This window comes from Macrotis lagotis, chromosome 7 (assembly GCF_037893015.1).
Source record: "Macrotis lagotis isolate mMagLag1 chromosome 7, bilby.v1.9.chrom.fasta, whole genome shotgun sequence".
Lineage (NCBI taxonomy): Eukaryota > Metazoa > Chordata > Mammalia > Peramelemorphia > Peramelidae > Macrotis > Macrotis lagotis.
The window spans coordinates 64,041,823-64,054,044 of NC_133664.1; the positions used below are offsets into that span (position 1 = coordinate 64,041,823).

A 12,222-nucleotide genomic window follows, 5' to 3' on the forward strand; every position below is an offset into this window, starting at 1 on the left:
AAATTAGCCCAAGGGTTTTTATTAAATGATACAAGCTGACTTTTGTAGAGATCATTTCCAATCCAACTCTCTAATGCTACTATACAGATGGGAACTGCCTTCTACCAGATTTTAGATATAATTATGTATATTTAAAACTAAGAAGATAAATTAGGGCAAGGTCATTACCTTTCATAAATGGATATTTTAAAGAAGGGTATGCTTTATTATTATATCATTCCTCTGAATAACTTCTTTTTAAAATTATTTAAAGTCCTTTGATAAATATGCAAATTCAGAAGCTTCTAGTACATAAAACAACACATTTCTATTTTACATGTCAAGTAGTTAGGATTTAAGTGAAAGATCTAAGGACTTATAAATCAGAATTATTTTTCTATATATTATATATATATATAATATAAATAAAAGTAGATATTATGTAAACAGCTCTTTAAAAATGTATAAATACAACCTTTGTAGTTGATTACAACTCCCCTCAGAAGACTTTTTTTCTCATGCCTACACATTTAAAGGTAAACTGATTTAAAATGACAGGGATCAATTAAGAAAACAGGTCATATGGAAATCATTCCATGTATTTACCGAACTTACAAATGAACAGAGTAGAAAATAATTCTGTGGAACAGCTGCAAGCTGACTATAGTACCTTTTGATAGGAGTGTCCAAAGTTGAGAGAAATGAGCACAAATCAGATAGATTGCATATAACAACAAATTTTGACAATGACCCACATGTTAAGCAATTGAGGATTTAAAATTATGTTAAGGTACATTCAAGGAAGAAAACAGTGTCAACTCTGACTTTTTTTAAACCAGTTAAGACAAGAGCAATATGACAAACGTCTAAAGTCATAAGATATTTCTACAGTAGATTTGCCACATTCCACATACATTTATCAATTTTATGCTAAAATTTTCCCAAGAGTTGGTCTATACTAAGTTCCTTTCCTAAAAAGTATAATTTAAAAGTCTAAGAAAGAGGAAAGTCAGTATAATGAACTTTGATACATAGTAACCAATCTATAATATAATAAAATCATAAAGATGGATAATAAAAAATAAGGTAATCTATATTAAAGTAATTCAAAATTGATTTAATTGGTTTTAACTAATAGTAGACTAGAAACAGAAAAAAAATAGGCTTCCTAGGGAAATTGTAAAGATTCAGGCACTACTTATCAAAATAGGTTAAAATCAATCATCTTTTTTCCCCTTTCATTTACTCCCCCCTTTGAAACAAACTGAGATATATTTTTGGGAAACATGTATATTTCCACTTATTTTAGTAGATTTTATAAAAAAATGATTAAGCCACATAGCTCATAAGGACAAAATAATTCAGAAAATAAAACTATTAATAGCTTTTAGATAATCATAATCAGTTAAGAATACATTTTAGTCCTTTAAATTTATAAAATGCATTCAGAAAAATATTTTTCTGAAATAATGTAATCAGTTGCTCTGTGACAAACTGCTTTGCTAATTTAATGTATTTTGTGATTTGGATGGTTCTGTGTTACAGTTAATTTGGCAGAATTCATAAAGTGGGTATTAACAAAGTTCTGATGTATTTCATTCTGATTTGGTATATGTATATACTATATTCTGAAAAATTTAAATAATAAAAACCTCAGTGTAACCAAAATAGAACAATGTGGTAGGATAAGATGGAAGAAACCTGAACTATTTAGCCTAAAGTTACCCTCAATTATAATTTGGTTTTTTTTTATCTCAATTTAAAACTAACATCACCTGTACATATAATTCTAGAGTATGGAGATGAGAAAGAAAAATGTGCATTGTTAGAGAAATATTTCATGTCCAAGCAATAGAAGTTTAAAAAAGGACTGACAGCCCAAATTACGTAACTCATTCATGCAAAAAAACAGAAGCATTTCTGTGAATAATATACATATTAATCTGATAATGCTATATTAGAAATATTTTCTGTAATATTTAAATTTACTTGTAAACTTTGCCATTTTTTTAAGTAGAAGAAAAAGATTATGATGCACTTCACATGATGATAAGAATTCATGTCAAAAAGCACTACTGATGGATACAATAAAAGCTAATAAAATTCATATTTTTATTTTTTAAACTATAAGAGAACAACAATTTCAAATGGATAAATAGTCCAGGAAAATGTTTTAATTAGTCAATCAATAAATATTTATAAAATGTCTAATATGTGCCAAACATAGTACTAAGTACTAGGAATACAAAGAACGGAGTTAGAACCTTTAAAACAAAATGGTTGGAATATTTTTAAATTATTAACTCTTCAGTGTAACTTAAAAACCATTTAAGAAATATACAAAATATACAAAAATTTCTTTTTCCTTAAGTCAAAGCACTTTTTTTTAAAAAAATGAGTTATTTATACAATAATATTAAGAAAATGATAAATCCAAATGAAATATGTGTTTGAATTCTCACTTTCCATTTCTATGATACTATAATTCTATTGAATAGCTAAGTGCAATTCATTCTAGAACAGGGTAGAACACTTCACCACAATCATGTACAATGGTAGAGTACAAGGTGGCACATTCAAAAGCTGGGTAATATAAAGATGCCAACTTATACTAGGTAGAGCTGCTTTCAAGTTACACAAATTATAAAGATTACAAAGATGCAGCTGTTATTACTTAAATTGGAATTTTCAAAGAATCACAGAATTGAAGAGCTGAAAGCAACCCCAATGGCCATCTAGTATCCACTAAAGTACATATATCAAAAGGAGGCACCAGACCACTAAATAGCTGGGCAGCGGCACTATTCGTGAAGTTTTTCCTGAGGTCAAGCTTCAATGTAATCAGGACAGGTTAATTATATACAAATAACACAGAATCCTTTGTAGCTTCCACACCCTTGATTTTATAGCACCTGTAAGAGCTCACTCCCTCTCCCTCTCTCCTAATAAACATGATGAACACACCACCTGGGGGCAGTTGGTATTTGAGAAAGAAAACAGGGCATGAAAGTTGTTTTTTTCTATGACTAAACCATTCTAGTTATATTTTAATGAGGTCTCCCTGATATTCAAAAAGGACATAACTGAAGGATACAGTTTTAAAAAGGTAATACAAATGGCTTCATCTATAAAAACAAGAAAATTGAGGTAGATGAGCATTTTCCAAACTCTGTTTACGACAGTCTTTTAATTTTGCATCTATGAATGATTAAAAAATAAATTTCAGAATTATTTCTTTTAAATAATTAGCATCTTAAATCACTTTATATACACACATATAATATATATATATATATATATATATATATGTATCTCAAATGTTATTTATCCACATGCACAAATGATTTAATTTTTCTAATGGGGGGTACAAATTATCTCCAATTTTCCCTTTAATTCCAAGAGTATATATCTAATAACATATTTCAAGTCCTAAAATTTTGTTCCATGACCAAATTAGTTTAGGATATCTTTTAGGTGGACGGTGTATAATCACTAGAACCACAGTGGGATAATGGGTAACACTTCTTTTTTCAACACCCTCCCCAAATGTTGCCTAAATTTTTGTGTACTCAATTACTACAAATTCTGACATGGCCTTGTATGGAGTCCTTTTCCAATTCTAATTTTTTTTAATTTTATTTATTAAGGCAATGTGGTTAAGTGACTTGCCCAAGGTCACAGCTAGGTAATTATTAAATGTCTGAGGATGCTTTATCCACTGTGCCACCTAGCTGCCCTCCCCCCCAATTCTAAATGTATAACTCATTTTGAAGTGTAAAATCAAGGCCTCACTAATTGTTCAGATATTAATTAATGCAATTATTGATTGAAAATGGTTCTAACTTTGAACTTTCTTTAGTACAAATGCACATATAAATCACATGTTCAATAAGACATAATAGTATAAAGCAACTTTAGAATATTTATGAAAAAATAAAAATAAAGAATTTGAACTAAAGAAAAGCCTAATTTTTTAAGGCTATAAATGGAGAATTTTTTTATAAACCTAAATCACATTTTCTTTTATTTTATAAAATATCTGCTACAGTACTATCAACACTACATTCTACACACTTTTAGGGATACAAATCATTAAATGAAGGCAGTATAGCATTGTGCTGTGATTAAGTAGTTAATTTTTTGTATTGCTTCTACCCCAACACTGATTTATTATAAATTTAAACACCAGACAAGAACTGTGCCCAAGGAAAATAATTAAATAGAAATATTTAAAGAAAAAATACACTTCACTATTTATGAATTATCCATCTCAATCTTCAAGAACTCTATTTGCTATATTTAAATTATTTTTCCCATAAGAAATGATAGATGAAAGCTAATTCACTAGATTACTGCCTTTTAAAAATTTTTCCCTTTAAGAAGACATATATCCTATGATATAAATTAATTCACTAAACAAATTAATATTCCCTGAGCATCTATGTATAATATGCACTCATGCCACTATCACCTCAACAGTTAATCTCAAGTCAAATTTTAGGGCTAGAAATATGTATATAGTCTTGGAATAAAGGTAAGATTGAAGATAATTTGGACCCTCCAATTAGAGAAATTAAATCATCTGTTCATGTGGATAAATAACATTTGATTTTACACACACACACACACACACACACACACACACTTAAATACATCATAGCCACAGTTATTGAGGCTTCAGAAAATAAAGATTTTCCTACCAAAGATCTGGACTTCATCAAAGGTTTGACACCATAGACAAATATGATTCTTATCAACAGAAACCACATTAAAGAAGTCAAATTATTGCCATGTGCTTCACCACTGCACCCTAGAGAAAACATGGCACTTTTCCACTGGACTGTAGCTGAAATCTCTTCCATGCATTTTTTTCCCCATTAGAATATGAGCTCCTTGAGAGCAAGGACTGTCTTACTTGGTATCCTCAGTCCTTAGTACAGACAGTAAGCACTTCATAATTGGTTATTCTCTCCTTCCTTAATTAGACTAGAATAAAGAAGTTTATTTCACAATGTAGAACTCTGCATAGTTAAGCTCATGTGAAAAAAAGAAAATTGATGTTAATATAATTTTAGAGGATAAAAGAATGATGCACAAGAAGAGTTTGTAAAAGTTGGAAGAAACATCTGGAAATTCTGAGAACATATATATGTAGACAGAGAAGCAGAAAATTCTACAGCATGTGGATCAGAGGTAGTGAATTGTAGGGTCTCATGATCTTTTGGCAGAATTACAAAGAAAACATTCACATAATCCTGTCTCTATCTTACCTTGAGTACATACTTTCAAAATACCAAAATATTTAGAATATCAGCCAAAATACACTATGAGACTCAAGAATTGTGGTGAAGGGAGCTTACCTATGTACGGAATAGAGGCCAGGGAATCACCAGGTGGGCTGGAAGTCGATGCTTTCTTTTCCTCAATTCTCTTTATATGGACCTCTCGCCGTGCATCATTAGGCAGCCAGCAGGTAGTGTCTGATGCAGTCTCCTGGTCATTTACTGCTAAGATATAAGACTGATGTCTCAAAGGCTGGGGAGTTTGGCGCCCAGATGGAGGTTTTTCCCTCAGGACCACTGTTTCTTTGTTATCTAGAGAGTCTGATATTTGAATTTCAGCTTCTTGTGTATCATTCATCTGAAGTCCAAGCTTGGCTGAAGCTACAAGTGATGAGGGGGACTTCCCAGTATCAGCCATACGGTCTGGTACACTTTCAGCTCTTAATTTTGATTGCTGATTTAATAGATTGCTTGAATGTAAGTGATTTACTGGTCTTTGGTCTGTGATAGCAACAAGAGAGTTCTGGTTAAATGATGGTTTTGCCCCATAGATAGGAGATTTTAAAGAGTTACTTCTGACTTTTACCAAAGGAGACCTGTCTTGGGAAATACCTCGAGGCAATGATGAGGTATTTTGAAAATTTCTACTTGATTGCCATGTTTTTAAATCTGGTGAAACTTTCTGAAACTGAGACCCAGATCCGACTCCTCTACCACTCACTTGTCTACTATCTGAATTTAAAATGCTAGGAGCCACAGTAAAATTTCGAAAAGACTGGTGTAAATCTTGTTGCCTAGGTCTTTCATAGGTCTGTCTTCTATCTCCATTCAAATCAGATTCAAGGTTCTCAGAATCCACCTTTTCTGATGCATCGCCTTGCCCACCCAGACAATCCCAAGAACGGGTTCTGTGACTCTTAAAACTAACAGAAGGAGAAATAAGTGCCCCTTGAGATGCACTTCTTGGCCAATATTTCATCAGCACAGGGTCCTCTAGTCTTTCCTGGGACACACTCCGCTGCCGATCTGCTCTATCGTGAGAGGTGCTCCTTCGGCGTGCTTGCCAAGAAGGGCGATTTGATACCAACTGGTTATATTCAGTTGAGTTTTGAGAAGATGCTCTTAAACTATCTAATCTTTCTTGAATTGTCCTACACCCCATGTGCAATCGTCTATTATCGATATACTCTTTGTAGGTTTTATAGTTTTTCCAGTCTATTCGCTGATGAGAATTTGGAGAATAATTAGTAGAAACAGAGGGAGGATCCACTGCTTGAGGCTGTGAGATTCCTTCTGGATTTCCACCATAGTTTTCAGATTTAACAGAAACTCCAGATCCCTCTGGAGTCTGATGAATTAAATGTGTAGTGGGAACTGAAGATGAGGGTGACAGAGTCTTTGATGCTGTTTTTAAAGAGGCCAGCTCACTGATACCATTTCTGACTTCTTCAGTTCTGTGTGATGGACCTGTAAGGTCATTTCTACCAGATGGCAAATCTACAGCCTTCTCAGAAGGCACAATGACAGTTCTAACAGTTTCATTGCAAACACATACTGCCGTATTTGACTTTGCAACATCTGGTGGCGATGGAGGCACTTGAACTTCCATCTTGTAGGCCCTACCAGGTTGGGTTGGTCCTGAAGTACTGACTGGCAATTTGCTCAGTAAAGATTCAGGATCTACTTCCACGGGCTTTGCCTTTCCTGAAATGGAAGGTGATAGCCGGGGGTAGCACACGGGTGGGGGCTCAGGAATATTGTGGGCATTGCCACTGTAAGCTTCATTGCCTTTCAAGTAGGCATCTTGAGAATATGCCTGTGAATGAAATGAAAATAGGGTGTTATCTAAAATTCTTTAAAAAAATAACAATATTTCTACTTTTGATGTTCACTACAACACAAACATAAGATCACATTAGTTAATGGTACAAATTTTGAAGAAAATTCAATTCAGCAACCAAGTGAACCATAAAATTTGAAAATGACAAAAATGGTTACTAATGATTCCATTTTACAACATTTTAGCAAATATATCAAAATCTTTTCCCTTATTTTCTACAAACTGTTTCTAAAATTCCCCCATTTAATCTTCTTGGTGCTGTTAGGATTTTGGCAGGTTAAATGGCTTCATAATAAATCCTATAAATCAGGATTCTTTTGCTCAGCAAAATAAAAGAAACTGAAAATATTTAAAATATTAGTTATATAAATATGACATTTTCAGTGAATGAACTTTTTGAAGGAATACCTAGTACTTGCTAATTCTTAATTTCTCAAAATTATATATATAAAAACAACCAATATGCTAATAATTTTACATAAAAAAAGAAAAATGAGCATTTTAAGAAGTACATATATAGAAAACATACCTACTCTCCAAACTCAAAATAATTCAAATTAGTAAATTATTTCCCATCTTACCTTATGTTGAACTAATAAAACCTAAGAAAACTGGTTATATTACATTTTTAAATTTCATTGATCTCCCTACCTTATAAAAGTATACCTACTAATAATAATCATGCTTTCTAAATTTTTTTTTTCAAAAATTTATGGCATTACTTAGAAAGGTACTTAAAATACTTTATGATAATTAAAATGGAAATAGAAATCCCACAACCCAGAGTTGACCAATGCAATAAAAGCTGAAGCTCACTATTTACTGAGGATATGACACAGTTAGAGGTAATATTTCTTATTCTAATTAAAACAATCTTAATTCAGAAACAATGATTCTTGGTTTCGCACTTAGGCATGCTGAAAGGCAGAAGTACAGCCATCAACCTAAGAGCCTAGTATTTGGGGGTTGCAGGAGAGGGGCTAGAAGGAGGGCGAGGCACTCAAAAACCAGATGCAGTAAATACTACATTGAACACTAGTTAAAATTAGGATATGACAGAAAACAACCCTTTCCCCAAAATAAACATCACAAGCACAGATTACACATTAGCAAGGTTAACCATAAGGAGGGATTTCTGTGAACAAACATCTAGTTCAGTAACTTGCAGGTTTAATAGACTGTATTATGACAAATTAAAAAAAAACCCCAAACATGCCTTATAAATAAAGGAAATGGCTACTGTGCATTTCTTACCAGAGCTGTGACATCCTTTGTAAACTGTAGCTGGCAGAAAATAGGAAAACATAGTAAAAGCTGCTTACTGATACAAAGACAGAATTATGTTGTCATATTGGTGCTAGAAACAGCAAGCTAAAAATACATGTAGACTGATTTCTCTGGAAGGTTCCAACTGAGGCAAAGGGGCAGGAAAGCACAAAACCCATCAGCATTCCTGAAAGCACAGGTGTCTCAGGCTTCTATCAGTTTCTTACTTGATTCCTCTATCACTGTGGAAGATAAGCCTATCTTTTCCATGACTCCTAAGTCTACATTCTTCTTCCGCAGGCAGAGCACTCTGGTAATGTGCTACAAAGCTTCCCTTCCACTAGGGCAACAGTGCTGCTTCTCATCTCCCTGGAGCTTCTACCAAGCTCTGCTTACAGATGACGAAACGAATGCTCTAATATGCATTTAAAACAGGGCAACCCTCCTCCCAATAAATCTGAACATAAGCAGGAACTGTCAGCTGACCATGCTGATCTTCTACTAAATTTCTAAAATGGGGAAGATGATAATTCTGAAGAGATAACCTTTCCTTGGGATTAATTTCATTAGACAGATTTCATTCAGGAAATAAAAACATAGGCTCTCACTGCAGTGCATTTCAACAGATTAGCCCTCATTGTACCAGAGGCTATGAAAAGAAGGCAAATAGATACTTAAAAGGTTATTTCCAAACCAAACATGATGAGGTGAAAACTCTTAAAAAAAACCAGCTCATTCAAGAAGCAGCAAGAAAACCAAATGACATGTGTTTAAAAACACTGATCATGCAAAAATGACTTAATACTTTAGTTTTAATAAAGCAAGTTATATTGCCTTGCAGTCTAAGACCACATTAAGTTCTTCAAACATTAACGATATATTTAAAAATTTACATACTATTTAATCACAAATGTTTTTTTCAAACAACAGGAAATATTAAAGATGATGTATCCAAAGCAGAGACAGTTATTAATAATCACTTAAAACTTAAGATTTATGTACCAAATATCCACCAATTTAGGATTAGCCAAGCCCTAGATTAACCTGCTCGAGAAAAGCATCTGGACAAGCATTATATGTCACTCCTGGAAGTGGCTCTCAACTCATTACCTGAGCATATAGCAGTAAGACCACCAAAACTGCCCCATATCTGTAGTTAGAGTCAGCAGAACAAAATATCTGAAATCCTACCAGAGGTAATTGAATTACTATTTGGGTACTAAGTGAATAGTACCAAAAGACAACTGAATTGGTAACAGAAATAGCCTGGTTTTGTCTAAAATAGTTTTAGGTTAATTGTTCATCTACAGTCACAAAAGTGATGCTTAGATAGCATTTAAAAAACAAAATAAGTAGCTCTTAGAATGTGCACTAATGGTTTAAAAAAACACATTTTCAATTTAGCATTTCTTGTCCTATTTTTACTTCCTTACCCTGAAATTTCCTTGTCATATTTAAATTAAAAAAATGTTCAAGTCGTGTGTTTTAAAAAACTGAAACTTTAACTAAGAAAAATGTAACAAGAACCCCTACTGATATCACATTTGAAAGGACTTAATATAGGGGAAAAAACACCACTATTAAAAATAAAAGGTTGTCAACTGAAATCTCCATTTGGAAATAGATTTGTAAAGGACTAACTGAATAGAATATTAAAAATTAACTGTGATTAATAGTAGACTATTAATAGTAATAATAGTAATTTAATAATAGGCAAATTAAACATAAATTAAAATAGCCTTACTTCCTTGTAAACAACTAAAGAGTTTGCTTTAAACAAAGCAAAATAATTAGTCTTGAATACTAATATGTGAAAAGTTGGTGGGAAAAATGCATCGAAAATCCCTCTTCTTTAGGTCTCCCCATCTCTTATAACAAAGTAAAACAGTTAAGTAAAACTAAGTGATCTCATCTGAAAGTTCACGAACATCTGTACCATTCATTCCCTGCCACCTCTATGCTTAATTAAAATATATATTCTTTCTCCTTGCTCTCATTAGAAAAAGGGGGAGGCCAACAAATTTCTTTTAATAAATAGGCATAATGAAGCAAAACAAATTCTCCCAATGGTGGCATACAATATCACATTATATAGACATGTGTATGTATGTCACATTCCACACACTAATCAATCGTCTCTCTGTAAATGTCTTTCAGAATGAATAGCCATTGTACTGATCAAAGTTTTTACACTTTATGCGTCTCAATTAAAACTCTTAAGCAACATCAAGCAACTGATATCAATTTATAAGATAGGAAAGAAATTTTCACAATTCTTAAATCTAGTCTTCTTTTCTAGGTAAGACTATTTATAGAATTTTCTAAACCAATTTCTGCCTAATCTGATTTTTCATAATACCTTATACTTTTTAAGTCACTTATTCAGGTTCCATTTTGCAGCCTACATATCTCACATACTCTGCTAGGCCAGGAACCCATTTTATTCTTTTAACTCCGGAAACAATCAACTAGATAAAGTGCACAAACTAGGTCTTCCACAAGGGTTGACAGATTCAATAAACCCACACTCAATTTCCACAGCCTTCTGAGGTAATTCTGCTATATTTCAAATGACTAGCCAGAAACTACAAGAAAATATGCCTTACAAATAAATGAAAATTTAAGTTTGAACATCATTGTTTTGAAAGTAAATATAATGAAAATTAAAATATTTAATGGCAAAAGGGACTTAAGCTTTGTTAGTCAATGTGCTCATCAAAAGAGTAATTTCAAGACACAATGATACATAATTTATAAGTTTTCTGTATAATATAAGCATAAAAAGTTCACAATGATGATTTAAAAAACTATCAAAATGGGGGCAGCTAGATGGATAGAGAGCACCAGCCCTGGAGTCAGGAGAACCTGAGTTCAAATATTTTCTTATTTTTTTTTTGTATGCAGATTTATAGCCGTTTTTCTTTCCATCCACCTCACCCCTGAGATGGCAAATAATCTATATGATTTATACATGCACAATCACATTACATATATTTCCATATTAGCCTAGCTGTGAAAGAAGAAAAGAAGAATCAGAAGAAAAGGGAAAAGGCTAAAAAAAATTAAAAAGTGAAAATAGCATGCTTTGATCTGCCTCCAAGACTCCTTAGTTCTTTCTCTGGATGTGGCTATTTTCCATTGCAAATTTTTAATTTTTTTTTTTATTTAAGGCAACTTGGGTTAAGTGAGTTGCCTGAGGTCACACACAGCTAGGCAATTAATAAGTTATCTGAGGTCATATTTGAACTCAGGCGGTCCTGTCTCCAAGGCTGGTGCTCTATCCACTGTGCCATCTAGCTGCCCCTATCATAAGTCTTTTAGAATTGTCTTTGATCAGTGTATTGCTGAGAAGAGCTAAGTCTATAATTGTTGATCATTACACAACATTGTACTGTACAATGTTCTCCAGGTTCTGCTCACCATAGTTCATGTAAGTCTGTCCAGGTTTTTTCTGAAATCTGCCTGCCCATCATTTCTTATATTATAGAATAGTATTACATTACAAAGCTGTTTAACCATTTCCTGAATTGATGGGCATCCCCTAAAATTTCAATTCTTTGCTGCTACAAAATGTTTGTCCTTCATTTTCGAAGACCATGACATCAGGGAGGTGATGCCATGACAAAGCACATAAATTGGATTTGAGTGAGGGAGCTTTCTCCCCACTTTCTCTGCCAGAGTCACCTGGGTCCAGTGGTCAGATATGAATCAGGATGAATGGAGATGAGCCTGCATGTGTGGCAATCAGAGTTAAGTGACTTGCCCAAAGTCACACAGCTAGTAATAATCAAGTGTCTGAGGCTGGATTCGAACTCTAATCCTCCTGACTCCAAGTTAGTTATCTATCCACAGCAC

General features: G+C 33.1%; 1 protein-coding gene across 9 annotated transcripts in view; it reads right to left on the reverse strand.

The window, feature by feature from the left end:
• Positions 1-12,222, reverse strand: part of ARHGAP21 (Rho GTPase activating protein 21) — a 153,727-nt gene that overhangs the window by 34,363 nt on the left and 107,142 nt on the right. For 6 of the 9 annotated variants that reach the window (XM_074193012.1, XM_074193014.1, XM_074193015.1 and 3 more), the window contains 2 exons: positions 8,356-8,385; positions 5,340-7,077 (listed from right to left, as the gene is read on the reverse strand). In XM_074193012.1, coding sequence (XP_074049113.1) covers positions 5,340-7,077; positions 8,356-8,385 — 1,768 coding nt within the window. The remainder of the gene's footprint in view (positions 1-5,339; positions 7,078-8,355; positions 8,386-12,222) is intronic. The other 3 variants (XM_074193016.1, XM_074193013.1, XM_074193020.1) reach the window with 1 other exon arrangement.